This window comes from Neophocaena asiaeorientalis, unplaced genomic scaffold (assembly GCF_003031525.2).
Source record: "Neophocaena asiaeorientalis asiaeorientalis breed wild unplaced genomic scaffold, Neophocaena_asiaeorientalis_V1.1 scaffold473, whole genome shotgun sequence".
Lineage (NCBI taxonomy): Eukaryota > Metazoa > Chordata > Mammalia > Artiodactyla > Phocoenidae > Neophocaena > Neophocaena asiaeorientalis.
Genome location: NW_020174935.1, coordinates 1,750,427 through 1,763,514, shown reverse-complemented (window position 1 = coordinate 1,763,514; position 13,088 = coordinate 1,750,427). Strand labels below are relative to the sequence as shown.

General features: G+C 40.2%; 1 protein-coding gene across 1 annotated transcript in view; it reads left to right on the top strand.

Moving 5' to 3' along the window:
- Nucleotides 1-13,088, top strand: part of FAM227A (family with sequence similarity 227 member A) — a 79,972-nt gene that overhangs the window by 63,700 nt on the left and 3,184 nt on the right. The window contains exons 16-17 of the mRNA XM_024761552.1: nt 354-494; nt 10,647-10,781. Coding sequence (XP_024617320.1) covers nt 354-494; nt 10,647-10,781 — 276 coding nt within the window. The remainder of the gene's footprint in view (nt 1-353; nt 495-10,646; nt 10,782-13,088) is intronic.

The window sequence follows — 13,088 nt, the reverse complement described above, 5'->3', positions numbered from 1 at the left end:
CAAATGGCAGAGCCCCACATTGAATTCAGCCTGCCCTCAAGCTCATGCTTCAGCTTTCTCTCAGATCGTTGGTTTTCCTCACCTGTCTTCCTGATTTGAGTATGACCCATTGAGTCAGGGACCACATCTTATTCCCCTGTGTCCCCCAGGGCTATGTGACTCCCAGCACATGGCAGGGGCTCAGTGACTGAGTTGCTGCAGCGCAGTCAGCTTTCGGCTTCAGTCAGTTGCTCCTGACAGATGTGATGAATGAATTGGTAAATATTTGCCTCTCTTTTTGTGTGAAAATAGAGTGAAACGATAACGCTGACTCTTTAGTCTTTTTCCATGTGTCTTTGTGATTTTCCCCACAGGGAGGTGAAGAATATTGATCAAAGAGCAAAAGACGAAAAACAGGCGAACCACATGTTCATCCAGCCTTCAACCTTCATTGAGGACTCCCCTGAAAAGAAATCTAGAAGAAGCTGTCAGAGGGAGATTGCGTTTCTTTTGAGGTTTGTTTGAACGAAGACCACGGGCAAAGTAGAAATGTGAACACTTTAGGAATTCTTAATACGTGGAAAAGTATACATAAAAGTCCACTTGCTTTTATGTGTTAGTCACTCAACTCTCACTTTATTTTTATTATTATTAATGGTAGTAGTAAGAGCTACCAATGACTTTGTACTCCCTCTATGCCAAGCATTTGTACTTTACAAAGTGTATTATGAGTCAGAGCTCATAGGTTGCAAGTGCCAGGAACCCAGCTCAAACCAGCTTGAGTGGAAGGAACATCTCGTGGCTTCAGTAACTGGGAAAAGGCCACATTCAGGCTGGCTGCAGCCACGATGGACCTAAGGGCTCAATGATATTTTCAGATTCTCTCCCTTTCTTTCTTGACCCTCTTTGCCTCTGTGTGCTGGCTTGCTTTTCAAGCTGCCCCTGCCCTCAAAGAAGGAAAGAGGGCCAAGAACAGCCCCAACCCTATGTCCTTATAAGTGGATGACCTAAAAGGAAGAGAGACACCCTCTCCCAGCCTCCGTAAACCAAGCCTCAATAAAAGTCTCTGACGATGATGCCAAAAGCTCAGCCTCTGTACACTGGTGCCAAACTGAATCTCTGAGACAGTTTTGGGTAAAGTAGAAGATAAGAGATTTATTGCTTTGTCAGGCAAAGGAGGACACAGAGGGCTCCTGCCCTCGAAACTGTGTGTCCCAACCCGGGAGGATTTGATGAGGAGTTTTATAGCAGTAGTCCAAGGGCAGGGTTGCTGACAAGATTAAGGTGTGTGCAGGGCCTGCACTCCCTTAATCTCATCTCAGGTCTCCTAATCTTGATGAGCTTCTCTGGTCCCTTTAATCTTGCCTCAGGTGGTTTCTTGTCTGTTCTTCTGACCTTTGGAACTCAGGGAAAGTTATGGAGGCTGGAGTCTTGCCTACAAGAAAGAGGGGACAAAAAGGCTTTTGTGCCCAGGAGCCCCACAGGGCCCTTCTCGGTTTCAATGGCTCTGCTTGGTTCATGGTTCCGCACATCCCTTCTGAACCAACACTGTGTTCAGGAAGAAGCAGTGCTATTACTAGCCAGACCTGACCATCCCTGCGGCCTGAGAGAACAAGGCAAAGTCTGTGACATGGGGTAGAATTGGTGAGATGCCATCAGACAAAAACAACATGCCCAGTTTATTTGTATCTCAACAAAACCCTATTAGAGAGCATGACACCCATTTTACTGAATAGAAAACTGAGGCACAGAGAAGCCAAGTAAACATTGACTGAAGACCTACTGTGCCAGGCACTAAGGATGCAAAGAAATAAATAAGTTAAAGTTCTTGCCCTCAAGGGCTCATAGTATAGAAGAAGGAAAAAGATATGGAAATAGATAACATGCAACAAATTGCATAGGTCCTAAGAGAGGACTTCAACAGAGAACAGAGTAGGGAGCAGTCAGTTCTTTATATTTGCTAGGCAAGGGGGGAGGGGAGGAATGGGCTGGAACTCTAGGCAGAGAGATGTTCAAGCCAATTTGCAGAGCTAAAAGTTACCAGACTGCAATTGGGTCTGGCTGATTAGAGAGTGAGGGAGAGTTGAGGCAATGAGGGGCATCAGAGGGTCTCACATGCCACCTTCTAGATTCTACCATCCTGTAGTGCATAGGCATCCAAGAGTCTACAGAAATTATAATTTTCAATTCTGGAATTTACATCCATTATTCTAAATAACATGCTTACATATGCATTTCTTGGTTTCCTTTTAGACGTTATCTGTTGATAAGGTTTTCCAGATTGTTAAAAGCTATCAAAAACCAAGCAGCATCATTTTCCATATTCTCAAATGTACCATATATATTCTATGTATATCATATTAATATATTCTGTTAGGTAACGTGATCATAACCAGGACAGATGCAGTTAGCTGCTTGTCCTTTTTCTCTCCATTGCAAGCAGATGTAGACTCCTAAGGTTAAGAAAAAGTTGTGGCAGAAGATCCTGAAAGTGAGAATATATTCTGATAATTTCTTCTTCATTTTTTTAATCTTGGAGTTCTCCTTCTCAGGCCCTCATCCTCCTCCAGTCTGGACTGGTGCGCTCAAGGTCTGCTCTCAGTTATCATTTCGGGGCTTCTTTTCACCATTATCCTAGGGCTTCCCTTAGTCAACTTCACTTTGTTGGAGTCTCCCAGGTCACATGTCTTTCTCTTTCTTGTTTACTCATTTTGCTGGAGCACATCTTCTAGTAACTCTCAAGGGAAAGGTACGTAGAAAGTGTTTTTAGCCTTTACATGTCCAAAATGACTTTGCTCTTGATTAATATTTGACAAATGTTCTGCTGGGAATAAAATTCGAAGTCAATATTCCGCAGAAATTTGAAAACATTCTTTTTCCTACCTTCTAGTTTTGCTGTTGAAAAATTTGATGCCGTTCTGATTCCTATGGTCTTGTATGTCACCTCCACCCTCCCCACCCCCTTTCTCCCCATTATTCTGATGTTTCACAACCATGTGCCTTGGTATGACTCTTTTTCTTAGTATGTTTCATTGGGATTGGGAAGCCTTCTCAAACTGGACAGTAGTGTCCTTCAATTCTGAGAATTTTTCTTTTATTATTTCTTTGGTAATTTTCTTCCCTTTATTTTCTTAGCTCTGTTTTTCTGGAGCTGTTATACTCAGTTGTTATACCTCCTGGACTGATTCTCTAATTTTCTTATTTTTATTCTCCTCTTGGCATCTGTACTTTCGATGCATCACCTACTTTCGAGAGGAGTCTCTACATTTTATCGTCCAATGACTTCTTCTAATTTTTAGAATTCTACTGTAGTATTAATTTCCTAGAGTGAGGTCTTTCTTATATTTTGGTTGTTCCTTTCTCATAGCATTCTATTCTTTTTCATGGGTGCAATATTTTCATCTATTACTGAGAACATTAATCTTTATTTTTAAAGTTTCTGACCCCCATATTATTTCTGTGGGTTCCTTTTCTTGGGTACCTTTTTACATTTTTTGACTGTTTTCTTGTTTTGAACTCTCACCTTTGAACTCTCATCATTTATTTGGCTGCGCTGGGTCTTAGTTGCGGTACGTGGGAATCTTTTTTTTCTTTTTTTTAGTTGTGGCATGCGGGATCTTTCATTGTGGCATGAGAACTCTTAGTTTTAGGTTCACTCTTAGTTGCAGCATGTGGGATCTAGTTCCCTGACCAGGGATGGAACCTCGGCCCCCTGCACTGGGAGTGCAGTCTTAGCCATTGGACTATGAGGGAAGTCCCCTGGGCTGTCTTTAGCTTTAGGAGTGAAGCTCTAAACAGCTGACAGTGGCAGTTGGTATCAGTGGTCATGGCTTCTCAGTTGGTTGGCTCTCTTTTTTTTCATGATCAGGAAGCAAGCCAGCTTTCTCATTTGAGAGACTCTCCAATATCAGCCATTCAGTTTCTTAGGAAAAGAATCCTCCAATCATTTGCCTGTGGGACATATGCCTGGCTAATGGCATTCTGGAAACAGAGGAAAGGAAAGGGGGGTAAAGATCCTGCATTTAGTAGAGCCAACTTCCGCTTAACTATTTTTATTTTCTACTAATCTACTATGCCCAAGACTGTAGCCTCTTTATTTTAATTTCCCCAGAAAGAAAAACAAAAGCACAAGAAAAACTTCCAATTTTCATTTGACTCTCAGAGCAATTCTTTGATGTAATATATAAATTAGGATTTTATTTAGTCACATATAACAGAAAAATTAAAAATAACAATGGCCCAAAGGTTGATTCTCACATATAAACGAAGTCTGAAGGTAGATGATATAGCCTGATACGGTGTTTCAGGGGCTTCAGGGAGCCAGGCTCCACCATCCTAGCCCTTGGTATCCTTCCTCTGGGACTTCCATAGTCCACCAAGACGGCTGATGGAGTTCCAGGCAACCTATCTGTTTTCCAGACCAGAAACTATAAGAAGGAAGGGAAGAAGAGAGCTAATGTCATTCTCAATCTCTGTCTCTCGGTCCCTCTCTCTCTCTTTCTTTAAATATATTTTTAGAGGAATTTTAGGTTCACAGGAAAATTAAGAGTACGGTACAGATGTTTCCCATGCACTCTTGCCCCACCACACGCAGAGCCACCCCCATTATGGACTTTCCCCACCAGAGTGGTATATTTGTTACAACTGATGAACCCACAGTGACACATCATAATCACTCAAAGTCCATAGTTTACGTTAGAGTTCACCCTTGGTGTTATACATCCTATGAGTTAAGACAAATGTATAATGACATGTATCTATCATTATAGTATCATACAGAGTATTTTCACTGCCCTAAAAATCCTCTGTGCTATTCTTATTCATCCCTCCCTTCATCAAAACCCTGACAACCACTGATCTGTTTATTGTCTCCATAGTTTTGCCTTTTCCAGAATATCATATAGATGGAATCATACAGAATACAGCCTTTTCAGATTGGCTTCTTTCACTTGGTAATATGCATTTTAGGTTCCTCCATGTCTTTTCATAGCTTGGTAGCCCATTTCTTTTTAGGACTAAATAATATTACATTATCTGGAGGTACCATAGTTTATCTGTTCACCTACTGAAGGACGTCTTGGTTGCTTCCAAATTTTGACAAGTATGAATAAGGCTGCTGTAAATATCCGTGTGCAGGGTTTTGTGTGGATGTAAGTTTTCAACTCTTTGGGTAGATACTAATGAGCGTGATTGCTGGATCCTTTGGTAAGAGTGTGTTTAGTTTTGTAAGAAACTATCAATCTGTCTTCTAAAGTGGATGTGCCATTTTGCATTCCCACCAGCAATGAATGAGAGTTCCTCTTGCTCCACATTTAGTGTTGTCAGTGTTCTGGATTTTGGGCATAATAGGTGTGTACTGGTATCTCACTGTTGTTTTAATTTGCATTTCCATGATGACGTGATGTGGAGCATGTTTTCATATGCTTATATGCAATCTGTATATCTTCTTTCGTGAGGTATCTGTTAAGATCTTTGGGGGCTTCTCATTGTGGTGGCTTCTCTTGTTGCGGAGCACGGGCTATAGGTGCTCGGGCTTCAGTAGTCACAGCACGCAGGCTTCAGTAGTTCCGGCACGTGGGCTCAGTAATTGTGGCACGTGGGCTCAGTAGTTGTGGCTCTTGGGCTCCAGAGCGCAGCCTCAGCAGTTGTGGCTCACAGACTTAGTTGCTCTGCAGCATGTGGGATCTTCCCAGACCAGGGATTGAACCTGTGTCCCCTGAATTGGCAGGTGGATCCTTAACCACTGCGCTACCAGGGAAGTCCCTTTGGCCCATTTTTAAATCAAGTTGTTTATTTTCTTATCACTGAGTTTTAAGAGTTATTTGTATATTTTGGAAAACAATCTTTTATCAAGTGTGTCTCTTGCAAATATTTCCTTCCAGTTCATGGCTTGTCTTCTCATTCTCTTCACATTATCTTTTGCAGACCAGAAGTTTTTAATTTTAATAAGGTCCAGTTTATCAATTTTTTCTTTCATGCATCAAGCCCTTGATGTTATATCTAAAAGGTCATCACCAACCCCAAGGTCATTTAGATTTTCTCCTATGTTACCTTCTAGGAGTTTTATAGTTTTGCTTTTTTTTTTTTTTTTTGAGTTTTGCTCAAAATGTGTATGCTCCATTTTTGAGTTAATTTTTATGAAAAATGTAAGGTCTCTGTCTAGATTCTTTTTTTTTTTTTTGCACATGTATGTCCAGTTGTTTTAGCACCTTTTGTTGAAAAGACTGTCTTTGCTCCATTGTATTGCCTTTGCCCCTTTGTCAAAGATCAGTTGATTATACTTATATGGGTCTCTTTTGGGGCTCTCTATTCTGTTCCATTGATCTCTTTGTCTGTCCTTTCACTGATATCGTACTGTTTTAATTACTGTAGCTTTATAGTAATTCTTAAAGTCAGATAGTGTCAGTTCACCAGTGTTGTTTTTCCCCTTCAATATTGTGTTGTTTATGCTAGGTCTTTTACCTATCCATATAAACTTTACAAATCAGTTTGTCGATATCCACAAAATAACTTGATGGGATTTTGATTAGGACTGCATTGAATCTACAGATCGAGTTGGGAAGAACTGACATCTTAATAATATTGTCTTTCTATCCATGAACTTGGAATATCTTTCCACTTATTTAGTTCTTATTGATTTCTTTCATCAGAGCTTTAGTAATTTTCCTCATACAGATCTTATACATATTTTGTTAGATTTATACCTAAGTGTTTCATTTTGGGGGTATTAATGTAAATGGTATTGTATTTTTAATTTCAAATTCCACTTGCTCATTGCTGATATATATCAATAGGAAAGAGACTGACTTTTTAAATTTTTATTTTATTTTTATTTTTTGGGGTGCCGCACCGCACAGCTTTGGGATCTTATTTCCCCGACCAGGGATTGAACCCAGGCCTTCGACAGTGAAAGCATGGACTGCCAGGGAATTCCCACGATTGACTTTTTTTTTTTTTTTTTTTGCAGTACGCGGGCCTCTCACTGTTGTGGCCTCTCCCGTTGCGGAGCACAGGCTCTGGACGCGCAGGCTCAGCGGCCTTGGCTCACGGGCCCAGCCTCTCCACGGCATGTGGGATCTTCCCGGACCGGGGCATGAACCCGTGTCCCCTGCATCGGCAGGCGGACTCTCAACCACTGCACCACCAGGGAAGCCCTATAATTATTTTTATACATTGTTGGATTGACTGGCTTATATTTTGTTGAGGATGTTTGCATCTATGTTCATGAGAGATATTGGTCTATAGTTTTCTTTTCCTGTAACATCTTTGTCTGGTTTTGGTATTAGGGTAGTTCTTGACTGGTAGAATGAGTTAAGAAGTATTCCCTCTGCTTCTATCCTCTGAAAGAGATTGTAGATAATTGGTATAATTTCTTCCTTAAATGTTTGATAGAATTCACCAGTGAATCCGTCTGAGCCTGGTACTTTCTGTTTCTGAAGGTTATTAATTTGTTATTCAATTTATTTAATATATATATAGTTCTATTCATATGGTCTATATCTTCTTGTGTGACTATTGGCATATTGTGTCTTTCAAGGAATTAGTCTAGGAATTCCCTGGCAGTCCAGTGTTTAGGACTCAGTGCTTTCAGTGCCGGGGCCCATGTTCAATCCCTGGATGGGGAACTAAGATCCTGCAAGCCGCACAGTGAAGCTGGAAAAAAAGGGAACCGGTCCATTTCATGGACCAGTTGTTTATAGTACTGCTTTATTATCTTTTTAATGTTCATGATTCTGGTATTAGTAATTTGTGTCCTCTCTCTTGTTTTCTTACTTAACCAGGCTAGAGGTTTATCAATTTTATTGATATTTTCAAAGAACCAGATTTTGGTTTTGTTGATTTTCTCTACTGATTTCCTGTTTTCATTTCATTGACTTCTGCTCTAATTTTTATTATTTCTTTTCTTTTGCTTACTTTGAATTTAATTTGTTCTTTTTCTGGTTTCCTAAGGTGGAAACCTTAGACGATTGATTTCAGGTCTTTCTTCTTTTCTAATGTATGCGTATAATGCTATAAATTTCCCTCTAAGCACTGCTGCCAGCACACTCAGCAAGCACATTCTCTTTCAAGGAGCATTTCCAGAATCCCACAAGTTTTGATAAGTCGTATTCTCATTTTCATTTAGTTCAAAATATTTTTAAATTTCTCTTGAAATTTCTTCTTTGACCTATGTGTTATTTAGTAGTATGCTGTTTAATCTCCAAGTATTTTGGGATTTTCCAGCTCTATCTCTGTTACTGATTTTCTAGTTTGATTCCATTTTGGTCTGAGAGCAGGCATAATGTGATTTCTCTTATTTTAAATTTGTTAAGGTATATTTTTTGGCCCAGAATTTGCTCTGTCTTGGGGGATGTTACATGTGAGCTTGTGGAGAATGTGTATTCTGCTGTTTGGGGGTGATGTAGTCTACAGATGTCAATTACATCCCTTTGATTGTTGGTATTGTTGAGTTCAACTATGTCATTGCTGACTTTCTGCCTGCTGGATCTGTCCATTTCTGATTAGAGGGGTGTTGAGGTCTCTAACTATGATAGTGGAGTCATCTATTTGTCCTTGTTATTCAATTATTTTTTGCCTTATGTAGTTTGATGCTCTTTTGTTAGGATCATACACGTTAAGAATTGTTATGTCTTTTTGGAGAACTAACCCCTTTATCATTATATAATGCCCTTCTTTTTTTTTTTTTTTTTTTTTTTCAATGCCCTTCTTTATCCCTGATAACTTTTCTTGCTTTGGAGTCTGCTCTGTCTGAAATTAGCATAGCTACTCTTGCTTTCTTTTGATCAGTGTTAGCATGGTATATTTTTCTGCATTCATTTACTTTTAATCTATAACCACATTCTCTTTTAAGGAGCACTTCCAGGGCTTCCCTGGTGGCGCAGTGGGTGAGAGTCCGCCTGCCGATGCAGGGGACGCGGGTTCGTGCCCCGGTCTGGGAAGATCCCACATGCCGCGGAGCGGCTGGGCCCGTGAGCCACGGCCGCTGAGCCTGCGCGTCCGGAGCCTGTGCTCCACAATGGGAGAGGCCACAACAGTGAGAGGCCTGCGTACCGCAAAACAAACAAACAAACAAACAAAAAACAAGCACTTCCAGAAGTCCCAAACAACATTTCCACTTATGTCTCATTGCTAGAATGTGGCTACAGCAATTTCTTTCTTTTTAATAAAATATTGTTTTAAAAACATTTAAAATGTTATTTTATTAAAATAATAATTATTAATATTTATAATTATGATATAATTGTAAATATTATAATTAATATTTATAATATTAATGAGGTACAATTTCCCGTAAGATTTGCCCACTTTAAGGGTACAAAATTCAATGATTTTTAGTAAATTTACAGAGATTTGCAACAATTACTACAATCTAGCTTTAGAATTTTCTATCATCCCAGAAAGTTCCCTCATGCCCATGCGTAGTCAATTCCTATTACCCTCTCCCTTTTTAATAACCTCCCTGGAAATACCATATAACATTACCAGTTTATTTCAAGGGCCAGATATTAGTCACATGGTGATGTTGGTTTCAAAGGAGGCTGGGAAATGTGTGACAGGTTTTTTTTTTAAATCTGGCTCCATTGCTAAAGTAAAAGGAGCAAGTGGATGATGGGTTGTTAACTAACCATCTGTATCACAGATAGATGGTGTTATACTCTCCATTTCAGAGATGAAGAAACCAAAGCTTAATGAGTTAAGAAATTTAGCCAAGGAAAACTTTCAGTCTTAAACCTTCTAGTCGAAATTTTCCTTCAAACCAGAAAAAGATCACATTTTTTTTATACTAGGAGTTTAGCTTGAGGCCCACCTGTTTGAGCCATGGAATACTATAAGTTCAATGGTCACTCATTAGCAGTCTTTCTGATATCCATATTAGATTCTCAGAAATACAAAAAGCCAACTATTTTAATTCACCAATATTATTGTCATTCCCTCAGACTTGACTATCCTTCAACTACTTCTTTTTTTTAATTGAAGTATAGTTGATTTACAATGTTGTGTTAATTTTTGTTGTACAGCAAAGTGATTCAGTTATACATAAATATACATTCTTTTTTATATTCTTTTCCATTATGGTTTATCTTGGGATATTGAATGTAATTCCCTGTGCTATACAGTAGGACCTTGTTGTTTACTCATTTTATATAATAGTTTGCATTTGCTAACCCCAAACTCCCAGTCTGTCCCTCCCCTACCCTTTCGACTACTTCTTAATCTAGCTAACCCCTCACTAACCCTTAAAACCCAGTTCAGGCATCACCTCCAGGAAGTCTTCCCCGACTTGCCTTCTCAGGGTATTGTCTTGTGCTTTCCTGATCACATGCCACAGAACATAGCCTACTCTAGTTATAAATTTGCTTGTCCATCTCCCTAGATTGAGGTTTGTCCTTAAGGTCAGGAATACTGCCCTAGATGACCTTTTTTTCCCAGGGCCTAGTGCAGGGCCTGGCACCCAACAGGTCCTCAGTCAATACTTAGAAGATGAATGAGGGAGTCGTGGCAGTGTGTTCAGCACTCTGCTTCAGTTATTTGCTATTGCCAATGTTACTGACTGTTTTGTAAACTTTTTCTTTCAATACCTATCAAGATTCTACTGAAACCTTTGAAAAAATTGCACTGAATTTTTGAGCCAATTTTTGTTGATGTCTTTTTTGTTTCCCCCACAGGAAGGAAAAAGAGGAGAGGGAAAGCGAATGGAAACAGAAGTTGAACTACTCTTCCTTCTCACCATCAAGCCCTGATGAATTCTATTCCCTGGAACTAGGAAGCCCCTACAAAACCTCTGATATTTCTACTACCAGGTAGAACAACAACAGGAGAAAAAGAAAATTGGGGCCAAACACTGAGAAATAGAAATAACTATTCCCAGGATAGGGGAAGGATTCCACTGTAGTTTTTCCTAGGCTGAGTGAAAAGCAGGAGTGGGGAGATTTTTGCTTAGGTCACTACTTTTCGTCATGCTAACAATATTAAATTATAATATAATAATCATGGCTACCATTAACTAACTGTTCACTCTGTACCAAGCACTAAGGTAAACACTATACAAACATGACCTCATTTTAACCTTCATAACAGTCCTATGAGGTAGAGATTATCCAGTGCATTTTATACAGCAACAAGCCCAGATTTGGAGAGGTTTCAAAAGTTCCCTGCAGCAGACCCTGGGTAAATAACAGTAGATAAGACACAGTCCCTATTCTCAAGGGGCTCACAGTCTGATAGAGAAGGCAGATATATCAACAAATAAATACCATAAGTTCCAGAAGTGCTGTTAGACAAAGGAGACAAAGAATGCAATGGCCTTGGAGCCATGCAGACACATTTTATAGAAGTGGCGTCCCTTGACCTGAGTCTGGAAAAGATAAGGTGTTTGTAAGGCAGGAGGAGGTGGATGAGGCAAGGGGTTGGCATTCTCAGTAGATGGAGCAGCAGAGGCAAAGGCTCAGAGGCAGGAAGTAATGTGGCAGGAGGTCAAGAAAGTGTGTGAGGGGCTCCAGGAGAGGTGAGCCTGGAGAAGATTCCTGGACAAATCATGAAGGGATTTTATTTTCTAAGTCGTGGGGAGCCACGAATGATATTAAACAGGGAACCACGTGGCCATATTTGGATTTTTAAAGTCCTGATGGCAGATGGTGGTCTCCATGAAGGGAGTATGTATGTACTTTGAGGGATTCGCAAAGTCTCCGGCAAACATTTACCTCTACGTGAAACCCTGACTATACCACTTGATCAGTAGTCCCCAAGCTTTCTTGATCTTGTATCTTTCTTAGTAAAACATTTATGAGAACTCAGCCCCTAATAATATATTAATTATTCAGTAATAATATATATAGTTCTATGCTAATATAATATGTATACTATAATATAATACATATAGAAAATAGAAATTAAAAAGAATGAGATAAAAATATATAAATAGAAGTTCCAATATCTTCTCCTATAATGGATCCATTGTGGATCCATCTATGGGTGGGGATGACTACTCTGGATGAACCCCAAGTAAAAATTAACCAGGTAAGGGAGTTACCTTTTAGTTTCCCCCACAGGAGAAGATGAAGCAGTAGAAGGAGCTTTGACTCTAAAAAGATCTGGGGTTTGCCCTGCCCCCTCTGTGACTGCCCTGCCCCCTCGGTGACTTTCAGTTAAGTTACCTAAATTCTCCAGGCCTGTTTCCTTGGCCATAAAAAACGTGGAAGTTTGTTAATATGTAAATAAGCTAACCCATATAAAGAGTCTGGCATAGAACTTGTCAATAATTAATAGGCAATATATTATTGTTCTCATAAGCTTCTTACATTCCTTAATCCAGGAAGCCTTCGAGCATGCTTGAGAGCACTGGTCTGCCCCAGCCCAGAAAGACTCCCTGGTCTTCTAAGCCCTGGACCAGCTGGGTTCTCATCTCTTAGGGCAGTCCTTACCCTGTGCTTACCCATCATGCGGGACTGAAATGTCGAACTTCCAGAAAATATACAAGTTCTTATTCATAGGGAAGAGCCTCCAAAGTCTAATAGTTTCACATTCAGATGGGTCACAGCCTGTGTCCAAAAATGTCCCCCTAGACACCTCTTTCAGAGAGCATTAAGGACTGGTGACCCCAGACTTTTAGGAGCCTGAGGAAGAGCAGACCTGCTCTTCCTGTTACAAACACTGGAAGGGAAATTGAAGGGAAGATTTCCCTGGCCCTGTGATAGGCGTATTCCATCGGTTATCTTATTGAAGTCTCAGAACAGTCCTGTGAGGTAAATTTTATTTTTCTTGTTTTTTTTTTAATATTTATTTATATTTGGCTGTGTGGGGTCTTAGTTGTGGCACACGGGATCTTTCATTGTGGCGCGTGGGCTCTCTAGTTGTCCAGGTGGGCTCCAGAGCGCGTGGGCCCTGTAGTTGTGGTGCACGGGGTCAGTAGTTGTGGCACGTGGGCTTAGTTGCCCCATGGCATGTGGGATCCTAGTTCCCCGACCAGGGGTCGAACCCACGTTCCCTGCATTGGAAGGCAGATTCTTAACCAAAAATAGGAAAGTCCCCCTATTTTTCTTGTTTTTCAAAGGAGGCAACTAAGACTCACTTGAGTTAAGGCCCCATGGGTCTCTTTCAAAAATCCATAT